Below are 21,219 nucleotides of genomic sequence, written 5' to 3'. Positions count from 1 at the left end.
TTACCCGCCACTTATTCCGACTCTTGACTACTACTTCTACTACTGACTTTTATCCACACCAATTAGTGCATAGGGAACTGCATCAAAATGATGCAATGGTTATTTGATTTTATTGATGAAGTTTATTATATGAAAGCAAGTAAAAAAACAATCAAATTTGTTTCGACCTCCTGGTAATCGAACCTGGGACCTCCATCATGGTAGTCAAATATGCTAACCACTACACGATGAGGGCGAACAGTTTTTTTAAACAGTCCACATAATATCATTAAATAAATGCGCCTAGCGAAAAATGTTGATTTGAATAATAACAAAAAAAACGATTGAAAAGAAGTTTGGCAGTATTCATTAATGCCGTTAAAATTTGACTTTTGTGACATATTGTTACATCATACACAAAAAGGATTAGTCCGGACTTCACCCACTGTATCCAACCCTCATTAAGTTAAAACAATCATATTCTGAAGTTAATTACTGGCACTCAAAGCCCATGTGTCAAAAAACCCAAAACGAACGTTACCGTCTGTGTAAACGTAACATTACGAGATTATCGATGAAATTTTACATTCGTACTTACCCGTTGAATATTTCATCAATTGTCTGTGGTGTATTTGCTTTATATTCAATTCAAGATTTCGTAATTTTACGCACGACTAGATTTTTTTATTAGAGTTTATGTCAACTGTCAAAATGTTCAATTATAAAGGACTTAATCTTTATAAAAATACCGTAAATATTGTTATAAAATAGTATGATCATTAGTTTACCTTTTTTTAATATTTGCCCTATATTTGAGAGAAAAAAATCTCAATACATCGAACATTGACAGCCATCGAAAAACGACAGATAACAGCTGACTGTGGAATAATAGTAAAACGTTTGAAAGAATTTTGTCTGTGTTAAAAATTTATCTCGAAATCTGTTTTGAGAATTGACCTGAAAACCCGTGACTGACGCATAACCAACTAGTCTAACCTAAAGCCAAACAGCACCGAAATTACTCTTTTCACCTCCACAAACAACAGTAAGAAATAAACTGGCGACATAACAGTAATTTATGTTTTGTAGTTGAGTCAGAAATAGGCATATAAGACAAAAAGTAAATTAAAGAACTCACCGCTGTGTACACTTTGCAGGAGACAATTGGCCAGCTTCCTCGCAGCGCTTCTGTTCGGCATCACTCTTCCCTTGTTAACCCCCCTCGAAGATTTGATGGCCCTTATGCTGCGTCTTCTCTTATTCTTTGACTTCCTTTTATATCGACTGGCGTATTTGTCTGGACTAGCTGGAATTTCAATTTCATTGCGTATCGATTCATCTACGGAAGCGTCCAAGATCCTCTCACACACATCGTCTTCCACCGTGAAATGACAGTGCTCTAAATCTATAGGTGGAAGATATGCCTTTGTCCTAAAATTGTTCATCTTTCTCGTACTAGGCCATGCATGCTGTGAGGGCTCGTACCTTTCCTCGATGTAGCATTCCTTTACTTTTCTTTCTAGTGGCGGAAGGGTTTGTTGAAAATTTGGTTGCCTCTGGTAATGAGGTTTATAATTATTATGAAATTGATGTTTCTGATGCGGGATATGGAAGTTCCTTCTGTCTTGGTGTGTATCACAGTCGTATTTAGGTCTACTTCGCGAGTTGTTCTTGCTTTCATTTATTGAATCACCTTCGCAACTAAATCCTCTGGAATTGCGCTTATCGCAATCTTTGTTCCTCCAATCCACCGTTCTATACTTTTTACAGTCTCCTCTTCTTTCGGTGCAAGTGCGATTGCAACTTCCTTTTTTCACATGCCTATAGTTATCATTTCCGGTCTGAAATACACTGTCCGGTTTATCAGTTTTGTGTACATTATAATACTCCTGGTGATTATTTCTCGCTGTGCACGTTCTATCTTGGTGGCAGTGAATATGTTTAGCTGGAGCAACATAGGCTTGTCCCGTGTCGTTCGGAGTGTCCGTGTGACTGGAATGATAAGAAGTGACTCTGATTCCAGATTCCTTCCATGATTTAGCATCGAAAGTTTGGTTCCAGGAGGACGGCAAGTATTCGGGAGGCGCCCGAGTGATGGTTGGTGGATCGGGAGACAAGATCCCAAACGGATGGGAAAAATAAAATAAGCAAAGCGGAGGCATCTGAAACAAAGAAAAGAAGAAATTAAGGAAAGTTGTTATAAATTGAATACTCTAACTTTAAAACAAATGTATCAATATTTATGGGCATAATAATGCCGCTCTCGTGGCAGAGATTTACAGCGCAACTATAGATATTGGTAATTGTTTTATTTTACCGAATATAAATACAGTTTAAGCATCCCCGTTTTGAATTAAAAAGGTACCTGCGGGACATGTTATGCGACTTATTTATTGGACAATTCAATTTTCAAGAAAAATCGCCTCAAGGGCGCTTGTGTGCGATATCCAAAAGTATCATTAACTTGCAAGTATTTATTTATGTCGTGACGCGCAACAACGAAAAAAGTACGGTAGGCACTTGTGGGCATTGTCTGTAATATACAATAGTAAAATGAGAAATAAACAAAGTATTCCCGCAGTGCGTTGATCTTCCCCAATCTAATTTCGGTTTCTACACAAGAATACCTACCCAAACCACGGGGCAAATGTATTACGAGACTAGTTTCCGGCGCGACTTGTCCCGTGTGCCATCTGGGACGTAAACACGAGGGAAACATAATTCTAACTTATCAGTAATTATATATTGTTCAATTATTAGTACTAATTAATATAGGAACCCACTTAGTGCTCTAATCAATGACAATCTAAACCAGTGACAATAAACTAACGATGTTTATTCCAAGTGCGAATAAACAACCATACCATGTAAGTATTTTTTTTAAACTTTAACTTTGAAACCAGTTGTGGATCTTTACTGTCGGGAAATTAAAGTTGTCACAAAAAATGTTTATGTTGTACTAAATATATTTTAGAAGTAAAATTGACATTGTAATTCCAGACCTGATAGAAAAAAGGTTAACGTACCTATCGTGAGGTTTCAACTTTGTCCATCGATCAAACTGTTAAGCGATCAATTTATTTTATTTTTAGTTTTAACGAAGTGCGATGAGTTTGAAATTAATCAACAATTTGTAAACAACTATTTCATATCTTATAGGCTGGATATCTGTCATTTTTAACTTCTGCCCTTGCTAAAATATTATATAATAATATTGCGAACAATTACAGTTACATATTAACTATAATTATTCCGTATCGATGATACACAAAGATGGAATTATGGACTTTATTAGGTAAATAATACCACCAAAAGTGATTTAATACGAAAAATAACCCAAGAGTATATCGAACGCAACGTTATTTTTTTATGAATTTTAAAGATATTTAACTTTCTTTTAGATAATTATCTATTTCCTTCTTTTTCTCAATGAATTCGTTCACATTAACAGTAAACGTTTTATAATTCAAAGCTTGTGTCGAAAACGTCTTTTTAAAGGTGACTTCCGATATTTTGATATTACCAAAAAATATAACAATGGATGTTTCTTTTTGTATGTATTTGATTCAGGAGCTATAAAGCAGTTTTCAGGGCTCTCCCTAAGTTTCATGGTTGTTCGGATTTTTATACGACACAACGCCTGACTTCTTTTGTAACTGCTCCTCATATTCCTTCTTGGTCTTCTTTTTCACATCTTTACTTCTATTTCCACTTTATTATGTCATTGATATTGTCGTCGTGCCGCAGAATATGTCTTATCATCTTCTTTCTTCTGTTTTTTATTATTTCTTATAATTTTCCTTTTTCTTTTCCTCTTCTTAAAGCCTTACTTTGTTGAAATAAGATTAAATACTAAAGATTTAATACATTATGTAGATAAAATTTCTTCAGGCAAACAATAATAATAAAAAACGTTATAATAATAAGTGAAAAAAGTAAATGATCTTTAGTTTATAATATATTTTAATACACCTGGTGAACTAGTTTTTTTTACAGTTTGATAAGAGCTGTTTTACCAAACAAAATTATATGTTTCTTAAAATTTTTGTACCATTCAAAGATTATGAGTAGGTACTCTAAATGTGAAAGGGCAAAGTTAAGCGATTCAAAAATATTATACAAATAAAATGTAATACCTTCATATCTTCAGTTGTCGTAGCTGCATCTGATTTTTCGCTCATTTTCACACACTTTTACAATATTAACTATACAATGTATTTTATTTTATTTTTGAATGTATCAATTTTAATTTAAAACACTACATACATATAACCGTTTTTATTAAATAATCAATACGCGATCGATTCCACACATTTTTAACTTTCATATATTCAAAAATAATCAGTATCTTGTAACATTATACCGTCATGTTTCGTTTGTAACTTTATTTCCACTGTTTTATGTAGGACATTAATTTTTAAAGGTAGGTATTTAAGTTGCTGAAATTTGTACACTAAAGCAATCCGAACGTTTTCAATGTCATGAATATCCCTGACAACCGTTAATAACTATTGAACATTATTAAAATAATATTAATTTAATTTAATTATTTATTTCACAAATCACCATTTCACACGTCACCAACTTTTTATCAACAACATTGATATTTATATTATTGTTGCATAAAAATGTCACTTGTTTACAAAAAAAAATGACGTAATAATTTTTTTAATTATTTTATTTCTACAAAATACGTTATTGTGATGAAATAAAAACTTTTTAACGGACATGGTAGTGCTTTTTCGATATACTGTATTGCCTATTACGCGCAATAAAACGTTTTTCAAAGTTAAGTATGATTTTTGAAAAAGAAAACCGAAAGAGAAGAGAGTTTGAATGAGCTTACGGGTCAGAATAGAGTAGAAAAGGTTGTGTGACGGTAGCAAATATTTTCATTTTGTGTATTGGCATGCCGACAGATGGGAGCTGTAATACAGGGCCGCTCCGGGATTTTTTTTTGAAAAGCAAATACTGAGCGTTAACAGATTGTTTTATTCCAACTGAAAACACTAATTTGGAAAGAAGGAATTTATGATAAATCTATCTCAAATACTCCAATTGATAATAAGTGATAACCAGACCAACTGATAATAAATATTTATTGCATGTATTGTGCCAAATGGTGGAAATCAAATCGCCAACGCCAGACTCGCAGTCGAACTTCTATACGACTACGATGTATGTATGTAAAAGCGGATTTATTTATTGTTCAACGAAGTCACTTTTACTATGAAAGTATAAGCCCTGCATTGAGTTGGGGCCAATGAAAAATAATAAATGCAAGAATAATACAAAATATACGCATCAAATATAAAAATTACACTGGACAATCATATAATATATGATTTTTACAGTTGCGTTTAATCATATTCAAGGAATCTGTTGCTGCAGAGACCCATCAAAGGGCCCTTTTTTTCTATTTTCATCTTGTTTGTAGAAAAAAACATAACAATAAGAATATATACAGTAAGGAAACGTTGATAGTTTTAAATTTCACGAAGTCATAAATGCATTTAAATCTACTAAATTAAGCCCACACAATTTTTGAGTCAAATTGAAACATTAAAACATTACTCTCGCAACATTCTCGTACATACAACTTTCCGAAATTTTAATAATACGATTTTCAAGCATGAGTAACTAGTAAATGTAACACTGTGTATAAAGTGATCACTTAAACTAGCCAACGATATGTCGTAATTTATGTAAATAACCAGACTAGGCTCCCATATAAATGCTAAAAAATCAATAAAAGATGTTAATTTAATTAATCTGTTGGTGTAGCAAATCGAACATTTGTGAATAAAGATTTGAACATTTATTTATCTTCGAAAATGAATAAATGAGTTGTTTTGTAAATCCGCTCCTTATCTCGCGGCCGTATCTGGCGATGCCTGATATCGGTGGAAGGCGGAGATATTCCCCATTCTATTAGCTTATATTCTCAGTTGGGTAGGTATCCGACCCACCCTCTCCCTCGCCCTCGCGTGCATACACCGCCCTCGTGCGCCCACACTACTCGGGAGGAAACTCGCTCTAGTCATGAAAGTCCTATGACACGACCATTTCTTAATATGACGGAAAGAAAAATTAACCCAATTTCAGTTTTCAAACTTTCGGGATCTGCTAATTGGATAGCTTTTAAGATGTTGTAATACTGCTCATTCGTGAGTCGGCTGAGTACAAATGAAACTATTACTTTTATTTAGACAAAATTATTACTATTATTATACCGTTAGATTTATTTAAAGTAACGAGACATTTTTAAAAGAATGATTGGTCTTCTGAATACCTTACCAAGTGGTAGATCTATTTCATTTGAAGATAACTTATTTTACTCAATTCCTCTTACTCATGTAACATGTATTTATATTATCAGTTTCATTTCGACTTGTTTTTTGTTGTTGTATATTTACTAATTATATTTTTCTTGAGATTTTTTTCTTTGGCGTTTTAACATGATTTGTATGGCAGTAATGTACGTGTAAATCAAAATAAAAATAATAAAAATAAGAAGACACTTTATATAGTATTTCATATGGAATTGTTACATTTTTCATTTTAATACGAAGGCGACTGTATTCTTTGCAAATAATTTTTGAGCATGCGCTTGGCTGGATCAAACAATATATTTGGAGGTTTAATGTCACATTAAGGGTAAGATATTTTTGGCACACACTTATTTCGTGTTTATTTTTCTTACATATAACTAACAGATAATTAATTATTTGGATAACGTTCTTTACTACATCTTTTTTCTTGTGTGGGTTAGACATGTCTGGTTCCGACCCGCACGTTTCATGTCGGAAAACCATTATTGAAATATTATGGTAGGTTTATTAGCCATTTAGCCCTACGTTGGCCAATAATCGGCGAGCGATATAAACTTGTACGAAAAGGCAGTGAATGGATTGTCCGCTTGTAAGTGTAGCGTAGTGTAATTGTTAGTGGGTTCGGTCATCATGTATGTGGTCTCGGGATCGATTCCTGATAGGGATTCTAATATTGATTATATTATCTAGTACTTATATCAATTGTCATAGATTTTCAAGAAATAAAGTTAAAGTTAGATCGTTTCGCGACCGTGCTGGAGGTCCCGGGTTCGATTTCCAGGCGAGTTATAACAAATATAAATGATTTTTCACTCTAATATTTATTTAATATCACCCTGTACACGACGCGCAGGATTGATCACCTTATTTTCATACAACGCTCCGTTAATCCGAAGCCGTGCCCTATGCACCGTTGGGTAAGGAAAAGGGTTAAAAGAATATAGGACCCGTTTAATCTAGGGTTATTATATTGTTTCGAGTTCCAGTAGGGACATTTTAAGTAAAACGACAAATTTTATTTTGAGGGGTGGGGAGATTGAGGATAATTTTTATGAGGTTTAAAAAAATCAGAACTCAAATTCAAATTTTCTAAAACTTTCAGGACTCCATTTTTTCGAACGTTGGGACAGTTTTACGCCTAGTCAATAACAATGACGTGTCCCGACCGACGTTTTGGAAGAATGACACTCCTAGCTTAATCGCAATCGCATTTCCCATGGTTTATAGGTATACTCACCATGCTTTTACCCGGAAGAACCAAATACATAATATCTACCTACATTTCATTTTTTACATTTTAATATTACATAAGTATTGTTTTGCGGAGACCGACTAAGCCATGTGGTATAGCTTGCCGGCGGAGTTACAATATCAGAATATTGTTAGTTTTCCACGCAGTTGATTCATACTATATAATGCGCGCAGTTAGGTGTTCGCGGTTTATACCGAGAAAAGTAAAACAGGTCATATTTTTGTACACCATTCTCAAGCGCGGGTCCGTTTCCCGGGCCCGAGTACGCATTGTTATAGAAATATTATTATCGTGAAGTACCTACGTGCACGGTAAATGTTCTCGCGGAGTAATCAATACGGAGTAGAAACACAGCCACGCGTTTCTTACTATCACGGAAAAGTGAGGAGAACGGGGAAGGGGGGTCACCTCAGCGTAAAGAAAATAACGTTTAGTGATTTTCATTATTATTCTGCAATTCTCATCACGAGTTTTACTTAGTGAGGTGTTTATAAAAAAAATGTTGAAATTAATATATAAATAACGATTACCCCCCCCCCCCTACCCATTAATCCGCATACACCAAAATACAATGATATTAAAACATGTACCTTGTATTATGATCACAAATCAACGCAGTCTCAGATTTATTCATTTTACGGCAGTAAATATCTTGAAGTGTACGGTATTACATAAACCGAGCCTAAGATTAATTGGGTTTTGAAATTTCAACATTTTTCGTTTTTTACAATCTCTTCTTTAGGAGTAAATTATTGTACGTAAATACAAAATAAAATAATAAAAAAATAAAAGCTTTTCTTATTTTTATATGTACATTACATAAATATATTATAATAATATTATAATATAATGCAATATGTTCTGTGTAATGAAGGTTCGGATACCACATTTTTAATATCATTGTGTTATCTGAAGAAAAAAATATATCTGAAATTACATTTTAAAATCTATTGAACAATAATAATAAATAGTCTACAGAGTAACGATTTTCAAATATTCCCGCTATTCGTTTTCTCACCTTCACTTTGGCAGGCCCCAGTTGTACCAATATGGCGCAATAACCGCAAGAACCAGCCACTCAGGTGATCAACGCCTGCGCACTGACATTTTTTATACTCGTATACAAGGATACCAACTTCTCAGAAATACCAAAAAAGGTTGTGATTTGTCGCGACGTCTCGTTAGCGATGCTGCGCGAATATGTTTTTGTATCGTCGGAAATTATTGTCATGACGACGTGAAGTATTACAAAACTCGTGGTAAAACGACAAACCGGGAGGAAATTTTCCGTGAAGCTCACTCATGTCAGAGGCGCGGTTTAATAACCGTCAAAGTTCATCATTCGACACGGACGGGTCTCCGATCTGCCGAGGAGAGGATCGCTGGACGGTTTCTCGTCAGATGTACAATAATTTGTGATTTTCTTCCCAGCACGGTTTATGTACGCCGCGGGAATGACCATAATGGCAGTGTCGGTTATGGAAATATGCGAGAACACCAAGTTGGCTCGCGAAATGGCCCTGACGGGCAACTACGAGTCTGCTGGGGTCTACTACCAGGGAGTCGTGCAAATGATTCACAGGTTGCTCATCACAATATCCGACAAGACTAGGAAATCCAAATGGCAATTGGTAAGTCATTCACGAGACCCTAAAGTTTTCATCCCAGCCTTCCGAAAATCCACATGTCCAGACAGTTTCGACATTCCATATTATTTACTTGCACAATACCTTAACGATCTCTAGAAACGTTCGACAGATAAGCTATCTCGGACACATTTCCTTTGACCATTTAAGTCGAGGAGAGGCCATCCTTTGTCGCGAGTGATAGGTAAATATGGTGTGAATGTATAATTCTTTGTATCGTTTGACTCATCTTATGTATGGCCTCTTGAAGTTTTCAATGAGATAATTTCAAACTCATCTTACTATACATGTAGGGCACTTGAACACCTATCATTCCTCACGCACACTTACTAAATACAGCCTACTTGGATTAATAGTTAAGCTAAGATAAGGTTACACAATTCGTATCCTATTTCATCGCTGACAAATTTTCAACTAAATTAGGTCTGTAGCGTGTAAAACTCTCATAGAATTACCTCACTAGTCACTAGTCTGGCTTCGATCAATCCAGTTTGGTTCACCAGCAGGGTAATTTAACACGAGGAAAATATTATTGCTGATTCTGTGCCCGTTACATATCAAGTACTTTTCTACCGCCAATTATTTATCTAAATTTCTTGTATACAATATGTGTACATAATTCCATAAAGTAATATCTTCCAACCAACTGAGAACAGACAAGTAATGGTGGTTACACTTTACACCTCACACAGCTGTTTGATGTTTGTAGACAGATAGTGCTTGTACACATAGAAATGAGAAGAAATAAGGATTCAAATTATGAATTGTCAAATAATTACAATATTGTGCATTGATGAAACCGGGGGAGGCGTAGGGTGTAAGATTAGTTAAAGAGGACGAAGAGGAAGAGAAATACACGCCTCGGAGACATGTCTATCCATCCAGAGAAAAATCATTAGTAATGTTTCCGATACTTTTGAAAGGTTATCAGAGATGGTGCATTTTTCACACGACAAGGTATTCATTTCATAGTCTGGCAGCTTGGACAGAAATGGAATCACTGAAGAATGATACATTATGTCAAGTTATGGAAAGATGAGCAAATTATCTTAGTATGAATCCAGTCCAGGGTTTGAGGCATCATTGTGTCATTTAAGGCAGATTATTTCGCAAGCTATTCACACTACAATGTGAGCAAATGTAACGAATTTGGGTTTTAAAACAATTACATAAGAAATTTTACTTTATTTTTGATCATTTTTACATGTATAAACTTAAGTAAATGTTACCAATGTGGTGTTTCAGGTACAACAACAAATGGTCCGAGAATATGAACAGTTCAAGGCTACGATGTCTATTCTCCAACTATTCAAACACGATGGTCACTCAAGTATGTCAGGTATTGGGCTTGTACTAACTCCGCATCTCTTGCCAAATCATATTATTCAATACCCTCCATAGAGGTTACCAAACTCTTTACTTTCCTTTGCGCATACATATCACTCGAATGGTGCGAGAATGTCACAACTCAAACTTGCTGATTTTTCAGGTGACACATTTGAAGCGCTATGTATCGTAATTGCCAAATTTACAAATATTTTCCTGCTTATCGACATACACTCACAAAACTCTTTCTACGCCTTACCTTATAAATATTTTTATATTAATCTACTAATCAAGATATAAATTATACAAATCGGGAACTGGTGGTTAGATGACTCAAAAGGCAGTGGTTTAACCAAATAATGCATAAGTGTACATTGTATATACAAAATATCATTTTACATATATCATTTTGCTAGCAAAAGAATTGTACATGTCCCACTTGTGGCCATTACATTTATTTATTATAATTTTTGTAGCTTGCACATGTTTCTGTTGGTACGGGTATGCAACCCCTAGTGTCGTAGCCATCGGCGTTATTGTCCATTTCATGTGTAATTTTCCTCTTCTATTTCTTATATAGCAGTAATGTCCCTCACCCTAAGCCCCTTCACAGGCTTCTCTATCCCATGAAATATATTTAAAAATCCGGAGTGGCTGGCCGATAAAACTGCCTTTATATAATCAATGATTGAGTTTACGATGTCACCATATGGGCCCCTATGTACTACTTGGGTGCAAATAAGGCCCAGAAAATGTATTTGGAGATATTTTTCTACTAAATTTTAGATCTTAATCTTGAAAATTCTTCAAAACTATTTATAGTCTTAACAGTTATCTAAAAATAAATCTCTCGACAATATGTAAGAATTTTTACTATTCAAAACTATTTATGTAATTTACCTAATCTTGTATCAATAATAGATTAAATTATTTCGCCTGTAGACTCGGTCTTTATTTCACAATTATTGTGTTTCTTATCTTTTGTATTAACAGATTTTTTTTTTTTAATATAAAAATTAGGATGGCTAGTTTGTGAACTGTTTGTGGTGGTTTGAAATCATGTTTCTGATGTATAGGGTACGAGGAGTTGCCGACGCGTGATCCCCCTTCGCTGTGGCCGCCTGCCCTCCACCAGCTGGACCCGGATGTGTGGCCCCCACCCCCGGACAGGGACCCCGACGTGTGGCCCTCCCCCACTCCTGTGGAGCACAAGTATGATACAATTCTCGATTAAAAATCCCTAAAAGTTATTAATCCAATCCCCTAAAGTAGCTTGGCCAAGCTTATACGAGTACGTGTATGCAACCCCGACTGCCCTAGCTATTGCTGCTATTCTTCTTCACCTTGAACTCTTCCACTTACCTCATTGATACCCCATTAAATATATTCCTCTTTTCCTACATCCGTGAATCTTGAACGCAGGACTGATCTCCCTGCCTCTGTATAATTAACGATCAAGTTAACACCGTGTCATTCGGAAGCAGTGCCCTATGCAACACTCGAGTGCAGATAGGAGCCAAAAGAAGATTTTTTTTTACTGTTTTGTTACTTTAGTGGTCCATTCATTGCCAATTGGTCTGTGTTATAGGTTTCGTGCCATTCTTTACAAATCCTTTTTTTCCTTCCGAGTAATTAAATTATTTACGTGTCGTATGATAATAATCTGTAAATGATCGGTATTTTCATAAATCTGCGTCTCCTGAAAAATAGCCATTCGTCATTCACACCCTGGTTAAAGTCGATGTGTTACCATGTAGCATGTCAGCGAAAAGTAAAAACCCCACAGAATAGTGACCAGCAATGATATGTTACTTTCTACTTCCAGGAGTGGTCCTCCGATAAAGCCCCTCCGCGGCCAGGCCAACACCACGGGGGGCCGGCGGGGAGCCCCCGAGCCCAAGCGCTCCTCGGCCGGCCCGGGGGGGCACCGGGGCTCCACGGCCCCTGCCCGAGGGGGCAAGGCAGACCCCAAGGGAAGCCGAGCTCCGGCGAGGGGACAAGCAAACAGTAAGAATTCCTCGGGTACTGTCACATTTCTCTATTTTTCTTTACTTTTTGCACACTGTATTATACTGTACAATGTCATTACCCACTAAACTTTAACACACTTTGGACCGGATAGGTATTTATTTATACCCGTTCGTTCGATTGATGCTTAAGGACGAGAAGGGTATTTTCACCTTCTGCGCCAGCCTCATTTCAAAGGCAGAAAAGAAGGAATTATCCAATGTCTTATTTAAATGTACATAATTATCAAATCCCATCTGAAATGTGTTAAAATTGATCTCAATAGCATTATTGATATTCAATAATGCCTTTTAGGTCTTAAAGTTGCCAGATTTATAATCTAGCATCATCGCAAAAGACCACTCTGAATTTGAAATTAAAATGACAGCACAGCTTGGTTTTGTTTTTTAGAAGTCAATGATAATATTAATCCACATATTATATAGCCCATGTGATTACATACACATATGTATAACACGCTGGCCATACCATGTGTACATAGTATGGCCAATCGAATAAGCTATTATCACTTTTTTATTGGCAATTTAATTGGTGCTATTCTTATTAAAATCTGTAATATAATAAACTTCTTTATTTTGATGATAAGAAAAACAATCTGGGATGTCATCAAGCGTGATACATCATTAGTTATTTCAAATGCTAGATGAAGAATCGCATAATTTGGACCCTTGTCGTTACTGCAGAGTTGACATACCCTGATGACGGAAGTTGGTACTTTTATGCACTAGTTTGAATCGCAACCAACTTTCATAAATGATGCATCTACATAACGACAGTAATGAATTTCGTAAGTGAAATTATTGAAAAATAGCCTATTATTATAAATTAATAATAATTGGCAGGTTTGGGCCATCAATGGGTAGATGCTAGACTGTATAACTGACCTCGTGGGTTTGTCAAAAATAAATTAAAGAAACATTTACTTTCAGTTGGTCTGGAAATGGAGTTGCATTTTTCATACCTTCTTTCTCCACTTTTTTCCTACTGATTACAAACTGAATAATTGTATTTCTCGCACATCATTATAAGATTTCACAGATTAAAATATGAAGTCATTTTTAAATTTTAATAAACATAAAAATCTGACCAAATCACTCGTCATATATATTAATGATTTGTTTTGTAATGTCTATTAGGGATTTTTAACTAGTATTTTTTAAAGGGATTATAAATTTGATTTATTTGTCACATATTTCTTATCTAAAACCGTATTTTAATCAAGTTAATTTATTAGAATATTCAGTGAGTTGTTCTTTCACAAGGAATTGAGCTGCTTCCCCACATTAAAAATAAATATGTTCTATAAGTGCGTGTGTATTTCAGGCAAAACAAAAGATAAGGAGCATGGTAAAGAAAAAACAGATAAAGAGAACAACAACGGAGAAGATGACAAGGAAGAAAATCAAGAAAAGGAAGAAGAAAAGAAATTTGAACCAGGATGTCACGCTGATGGATATCTGGTGGACATGTTAGGTATTGTTTTTATGACATTTTATTGCTATTATTCCATTGTATCTCCGCAGTAACAGTATGGAACCTCTGGTCTGTTTATCCCGACAGTCTTAACTTCAACATCCATATGTGTATTCCGGCTATGTGAACTCTTTAAACGTTTGAATTCCATGCTTTTGTTAATTTGGCCATCCTAGGCCATCTCGCCTTATTCTCCTATTCGCAGATTATCATTTAATGTTTAATAAATATTGATGTGATAAATCAAACCTGGAGCCTCTAGAACGTAGCCATACACTTTTACCTTTCATACGAGTCATCTGACTGTTTTTTTTTTTTTTGCAGAAAGAGATATTGTACAAAAGAATCCCAACATACGATGGGATGACATAGCCGACCTTCACGAAGCCAAAAGACTCCTAGAGGAAGCCGTTGTCTTGCCAATGTGGATGCCTGATTTCTTCAAAGTAACCTACTCTGTTTTTACTCATTATTTAGTGCTTATTACTGGAAGATCCGTGGTGACGGAGTAATTGGTGTTGCAGGGGATCAGGCGGCCTTGGAAGGGAGTGCTGATGGTGGGTCCCCCGGGCACGGGGAAGACCATGCTGGCCAAGGCGGTGGCCACAGAGTGCGGAACCACCTTCTTCAACGTCTCTTCCTCCACCCTCACCTCCAAGTACAGGGGAGAGTCGGAGAAGCTCGTCCGACTTCTATTTGAGATGGTACCTATAATGTTCTACTAATCTAATTTATTACTTTCGTGACAAAAATCTTTTGAAATGGCGAGGTTTTGGACAGAATTGAATGAAAGAACTTCATAACATGGCATTGTTTGGCAATACATACTTCTACACTAACATAGTTTTAGTTTAAAAGAGTTGTTTTTTTTTCTTCATGAATTGTATAGTTTGACATTTTTGCTCTATTATAAAATATTAAGATTGACTCAAACAATCTGGAAACAATAACAGTACTTGATTTTGTGAATAAATATAGCACACATAATTGTATTTTATTTAAGATATTTACTTTCAATTTGACTATGTTACCAATGTACATTGTGGGAATTGACTGAATCACTATAGACCTAGTTTGTAATGCAAAGCCTTGTGTAATTTGTTCCACTAATTCAGTTACAGTTTTGGATGTAAAGCATTGTGACCTTACTGTATACATATATATGAGACTTTATTATTGTTACTTTCACACATCTTTCTCAAATGTCAGTGCTTTATTTTGATGTATAATTCATATTCTTTATTTTATTAAATAATTTTCTTTAATGTAACATAAAATTTTATGCATTATTTTATGTGTAAATCTACAATATATTTAAGCTGAATTATTAGTAAATGACTACTAATGAAATGATTTAAGTTATATGTATTTTTTTATTATATTCATTTAATATATTTACATTTTTATTTATAACATAATACATTTGAATCATTTATACATATGCAGAACTTTTATATTTCGATTCGCTGTGCCTCTCCATAAAAGAGACTGTGCTCTTGTGCTTGGAGAGGGACTTACACTTGTAGTTTAATGTTATGTAATAAAAGATATAATAGTCTTTTTTTGTATATTTTTTCAAGATTTAAATGTATAGAGCTTTAAAAAATTTTAAAAGTATTTTTATATCATCTTTTTTTTTATTTCTTTAGGGAGTTTATTGAAATGATTGATTGCCAAATATTTGAAATTTTGCTGAAATTGCTTGGTGTTGCATTTTGGAGTAGAAAAATCGTTTGAGAATCTCGATGATGAATTTTTTGTTAAATTTAAATAATTGTCACCCTTTAGTATTTGAAAAATTGCGTTTTTTTTATAAATGGATTCTATATTTGGGACTTGAAATTTTTTAAATAATAATTTTGTTGGATGTATGTTTTTTTTTTTCAAAATAACTTTAATTATGGTTTTCTGTACTATTTTCACTGAGTTCAGTATGTTGTTGTATGAGCCTCCCCATGCAACAATGCCATACTGTAGTAGTGAGTGTACGATAGCATAGTAAACTCTTTTTAGGTTGTCGATGGTTAGTATGTTTCGAATTCTAATAAATATATATGCATTTTCTTATTCGTTTTACTAGTTCATTAATGTGACTATGGTATTTCAAGTGTTGATCTATTATTACACCTAGATATTTTATTTCTTTTTTTGGACATAAAACAGAAACTAAGTTTTTGCAATTTGAATCTCTGCAGTCACCATTGTGAATTGTAATTTTTATATTTGTCGGTATTTTGAGTTTATGGATACCAAAAGGGATAAAGAATGTTTTATCTGTATTTAGAGATAATAAATTATACCAGAATTTTAGGATCTTCATATCCTTATTTGCGCGATCATTTACGGTATTCCAGTTGGGTCCGTTTATAACTATTGCGGTGTCATCTGCATAAGATACTATGTTACCGCTATGATTTGAATAATTTCAGGCACGATTCTACGCTCCTAGCACAATATTTGTGGACGAAATAGACTCTCTCTGTTCGCGTAGAGGATCTGAAACTGAACACGAAGCTTCCCGTCGCATCAAATCTGAACTCCTCGTGCAGATGGATGGAATAAGTTCCAACTCTGATGAACCACACAAGGTATGCACTCTGGCTATCATTATAGTTTTATTTATAGGTTGCAGATATTCAATTTTACTACTCTTTTTACGATTACAATATGGACTTATGACCAAAATCTAAACTCAATTAAGTAAACTCCCGATACTACTTTATCAGTCATATTTCAGTAGAAAAGTAAGGGCAGGATTGATACTCTGTTGGCATACATGTCCTTATGGAAAAGCGTCTGTTGTGGCTTCCCGCAGGTTGTGATGGTGCTAGCGGCCACCAACTTCCCGTGGGACATAGACGAGGCGCTGCGGCGGCGGCTGGAGAAGCGCATCTACATCCCGCTGCCCACGCGGGAGGGTCGGGAGACGCTGCTGCGCCTGAGTCTGCGCGAGGTGAAGCTCGACCCCAGCGTGGACCTGCGCAGCATCGCCAACTCGCTGGAGGGCTACTCGGGCGCCGACATCACCAATGTCTGCAGGTAACCATCCTCCGACGGCTACATACATACTTTACATCTCTTTACATTATTCTCGATCAGCAAGGGTAACTTAATGACAATGGTAACTGATGAAACTGTTCCAGCCCATTCAGGATTCAGAACTCGTGAGTTTTTGACCAAACACTCGATCACTGTTCCCACCCCCCCTACTCATCTGATCTCACTCCTTCTGACTTATTCTTGTTCTCAAACTCAAAAGACCTTTGAAAGGAAGAAGATTTGAGACAGTTCCTGAGATTAAGGCAAATGCAATGAATGAGCTGAAGGACATCACAAAAGTGGAAACGCCGGTGGTATAAGTGTGTGCGTCGGGGAGGTGAATATTTTGAATGGGACCCAGACATGTAACTTCCAAATAAAAAACATTTTCTGATGTCAGTCTACTTATTAATTGAATAGCCCACTTATATTTACTTATCGAATGTATGATTTGTCTCGTAGTGTTATATTATAATTTAGTTTAAAGGCAACATTTTATTCTGAATATGTTGTATTTTGAGTTTCCATATTTTCATTCACAAATACCAGAGAGACCCGCGACAGTTACATGTCATATGTGCGAGCAGTTGCTGCCCAAAAAGATAAGGTTTTAATGGTAGTTTTGACTCGAACGTAATTTGTGTATCGGCAGGGACGCGTCCATGATGTCCATGCGACGGAAGATAGCGGGACTCAAGCCGGAGCAGATCAAACAGCTCGGGCGCGAGGATCTGGACCTCCCCGTGTCGGCGCAAGACTTCTGCGACGCGCTGAGCAAATGCAATAAGTCTGTTTCCAAAACTGACCTAGACAAATATGTCAAGTGGATGACCGAGTACGGGTCCTCTTGATTGTGATTACGTACTTAAATATTGATAACTTTGGTTTTTGATATTATTTTTATAACGAAATAACACAAATCGTCACCCGATCACCATCGAAACGAGGTCGAATTGGTTCTTCTCTGGTTCATTGCATAAATAAGACACCTTTACTGTCTTCTTATAAGAATTGTGTCCACCCAATACAGTGTTCATTTGATAATTAATGACAACGAAAAGGTGATCAGTCCTGCACTTCAGGTATTTTAAATGAAGATCAGATGAAGGTTTTTTAAATAAAGATCGGAGAGAACAATGTCCGTGTTTGTCTATTTAATTTTGAGACCTTTCGATGGTAAGATTTACAGGAGCTAAAAAAGTGTTTCCCAAGGGTTCATATACTTATTTAGCCTTGTGAAATATTTCCATAACAATGGAAAATATGTCAACAATCCCAATATCCGATTATTTTAATTAAGTAACCTAATACAACTAAACTTTTCCTTATTACATATTATCGATATCTGATCTAGTGACTACGCATCAGATTAGTATTTGGCTTTTTTTGTATTAACCTTAAGCCTACGGTGCCCTTGAATAGAAAAATGGTCTCCATTTATGCGGGTCACTCGATATTGAGGCCTGAGTAACGTCTGAATGCATTTTAAATCTGAATACTAAATTTATATAGACATCAATAGAGGGTAATAAATGATATAATTTGGGGAAGCTGTAAAGTCAGTAAGTTTTAATTTGACAACGTTTCGTATTATGATATATTTTGGAAACACATTGCAATTATCAAATATGGACCCGCACTGGAAGAGCAACTTGCGAAACAACAGCCCGCAGGCTTAGGGCCAATCAGCCAACGTTCAAATATTGAATATTTCTTTATTTTAATCACATATGTCCTATTACGGAAATGATTGCCAATTTATTTATATTGTTTGTAGTTTAGAAGGCCAAAGCTTTACTTTGAAGAGAGCACCTATTTAGAATTTATTATGGAAATTCAGTTTTAGAACTTGACTCTGAAACTTACTGTAAGGTTTCCCAGTGTAGATATTTTTATATTACCATTCTATAATATATGTATACATATCCTCGTTTCTCATATATCCGTTCACGCAGTAATTCCTCGTTATCTGTTAAGATTAACTTGCAGCAACTTGCCTATATAATATACACTATATAAAATAACGGGCACGGTGCAATATCAGCTATTCAATCGTAAATTTTACATTTTACATAAAAATATTAAAAAAACTTCAGTACTAATTGTTAACAAAAAAAAATACAGAAATTTATGTATAAACACAATTTTTTTTCATTTTTTGTTGTCAGAATTATATTTTTAATTTTAGGGCATACTTTTTTTTTATTTAAAAAGTCATCAAAAGTTTTCTATGAAATTATTTTATTATTATATAATTTTTTACTGCGGAGCTTTATTTCTTCTACAGAAGTCTTTCTCTTCTTCTTAGAGTTCAGATATTCTTTGATGGCTTTTTTAAAATTACAATCCTCTTTGTTTGCGACAAGAATGACATTTCTAACTTGAACTGCTTTAAAGGCAAGTGTCATAAATGTAATTTTAATAACAATATATGTTTTTAATGCAAATAATCTACGGCAGATATCCAAGAATTACTGTTTTAAAAATAAATGAAGAATTGTATGTAAATGTAACAATTATTAATCAATAGTTATAACCTTCTTTACAAAGTTATATTACGTGCACAATCTCTCGTATAACTCCTTTTATAAATATAACATCCACTTAGTTTGCTATTATTAGATTTTGAAATGAAAATAAATATGTCTCAATAATAGGAAAAAATGATAGGACAAAAATCATATTGAAGATTATTTAATTCATATGCATTCTTGTGTGAGTGCCTTACATACATAAACATGTTTTTATACTTAAATTAAATATTTTATATATATTTATATAGGACAAAATTACTAATTTTTCTACATCACAAATTCTTAATTGTATCGACAATTTTTAGGCATCACTTTTTGAAAAAAAATTTCAAACTGGTAAAACTCTTAAATATTAAGCAGGTCTTTTATTATATTGTATATTGTTAATTTCTTTCTACCACCTCTTATTTGTTGTTGTACAATGTTTTCCTTTCACTTAGGCTTAAAACATTGATCTCAGAAAATCATAAATTGAATACAATATTACTTGATATATGCTCTTGCAATATTCACAAAATTATATGCTGCAATTATTATTATAACTTTCTTATAATTTAAACAGCGTTTATTACAGCAAACAAAAATTGTATGTTTTTTAATGGAATTCAAACTATTTCCACATTTATATGAATATTGTCGGCTTCATTGATTGAGTGAGTATTTAAAATGGTCATAATTTAACCATCAATCGGAATCTATAAAAAAATACTCTCCTGTAAATTAAGTCACAGTGACTACGAAGTAAGTTGACAATACATGTTTATGAAAGTCCCACATGGGTAATATACCGCTGATGAAGTTCTTTTATTTTCACAACTGTCAAAACTCTGATTCTAGGTTATTATGCCATGTTTTGCAACCTAGATAACCTAATTTTGATGAAAACGAAAGCTGGATAAATGCAATCGCAATGTACTTTATTTATATTCAAACTTTCATTATAAATAATGTGTTTGAAGTGATAAATATTATGTTTTTTTTCCATGTTGTGTCAAATTAATATGCTTTTTGTTTACAATGAAATTGTAGAAATTTCTTGTAAAGGTATACATTGTGTCGGTTGTGTTACAAAAATATATTATATATATTTGTGTGTATATATAAATATATATATATATATATATATATATATATATATATATATATATATATATATATATATATATATAATTGCTCTGTTTCTACCAATGATGTTTTAATTTACTCAATTACTAAAACCCTTAATGTGCTAAAAAATCATCCCATCTGTTTGTTATTAAAATCTTAATTTGGTGGTATACAATTTATAGTACAAATAAAAATTATTAACATACTTATTCCAGGAGTGTTGTTACAATATGGTTTTTTTATGTATTTTGTTTTATTGTTATGACTTAATATTTATTATTATTACTACGGACTCAACTTCTTTTGCTCACAAAAATTGAACAGATTTGATGAAAAATCACAGCCAACCGGTATTCGTTAGACAGTACCGTAAGATGAGGTGCCCGCACATTTCCACGGCGGCTTGTAGACGCGTTTATCATGCAGCATCATCTCAATTGTTGACAATTTGAGTTGAGGCATTGATATATCGCTCACTCCTTTCAAGAACGTCATAAATCAAA

General features: G+C 34.3%; 2 protein-coding genes across 4 annotated transcripts; one reads left to right on the top strand and one right to left on the bottom strand.

The window, feature by feature from the left end:
- Positions 1-965: 965 nt before the first annotated feature.
- On the bottom strand, positions 966-4,404 carry LOC148307359 (uncharacterized). The gene is made up of 3 exons (XM_088263596.1): positions 4,116-4,404; positions 1,118-2,141; positions 966-1,036 (listed from the first exon to the last, which is right to left on the bottom strand). Exons 1-3 carry the CDS (start codon positions 4,158-4,160, stop codon positions 966-968), a joined length of 1,140 nt encoding a protein of 379 aa, XP_088119722.1. The 5' UTR covers positions 4,161-4,404.
- On the top strand, positions 2,652-20,706 carry Kat60 (katanin p60). Of its 3 annotated transcripts, XM_088263567.1 has the most exons (11): positions 2,652-2,846; positions 8,995-9,194; positions 10,455-10,548; positions 11,612-11,747; positions 12,361-12,557; positions 13,887-14,036; positions 14,361-14,482; positions 14,561-14,740; positions 16,466-16,624; positions 16,852-17,075; positions 17,728-20,706. In XM_088263567.1, the coding sequence occupies exons 2-11, from the start codon at positions 9,003-9,005 to the stop codon at positions 17,924-17,926; spliced, it is 1,653 nt and encodes a 550-aa protein (XP_088119693.1). In that variant the 5' UTR covers positions 2,652-2,846; positions 8,995-9,002; the 3' UTR covers positions 17,927-20,706. The 3 variants fall into 3 exon arrangements, with proteins under 3 accessions (XP_088119693.1, XP_088119694.1, XP_088119692.1); XM_088263568.1 differs by lacking the exon at positions 2,652-2,846 and having other exon boundaries at positions 8,726-9,194; positions 10,455-10,539; XM_088263566.1 differs by lacking the exon at positions 2,652-2,846 and having other exon boundaries at positions 8,726-9,194.
- Positions 20,707-21,219: the final 513 nt, after the last annotated feature.

Source organism: Brachycentrus maculatus, unplaced genomic scaffold, assembly GCF_059751285.1.
Source record: "Brachycentrus maculatus isolate JH-2025_06_01 unplaced genomic scaffold, ASM5975128v1 h1tg000201l, whole genome shotgun sequence".
Taxonomy (NCBI): domain Eukaryota; kingdom Metazoa; phylum Arthropoda; class Insecta; order Trichoptera; family Brachycentridae; genus Brachycentrus; species Brachycentrus maculatus.
This window is presented reverse-complemented; position numbering and strand designations above follow the sequence as displayed.

Excerpts from the sequence above, each read along its gene's own strand:
- LOC148307359 (XM_088263596.1), bottom strand. The coding sequence starts at position 4,160 with ATGAGCGAAAAATCAGATGCAGCTACGACAACTGAAGATATGAAG. Across the intron at positions 2,142-4,115 it reads CGACAACTGAAGATATGAAG|ATGCCTCCGCTTTGCTTATT; the intron begins GTATTACATTTT and ends TCTTTGTTTCAG. Across the intron at positions 1,037-1,117 it reads CCTGCAAAGTGTACACAGCG|TTTATTTCTTACTGTTGTTT; the intron begins GTGAGTTCTTTA and ends TTATGTCGCCAG.
- Kat60 (XM_088263567.1), top strand. The coding sequence starts at position 9,003 with ATGTACGCCGCGGGAATGACCATAATGGCAGTGTCGGTTATGGAAATA. Across the intron at positions 9,195-10,454 it reads GGAAATCCAAATGGCAATTG|GTACAACAACAAATGGTCCG; the intron begins GTAAGTCATTCA and ends GTGGTGTTTCAG. Across the intron at positions 10,549-11,611 it reads TGGTCACTCAAGTATGTCAG|GGTACGAGGAGTTGCCGACG; the intron begins GTATTGGGCTTG and ends TCTGATGTATAG.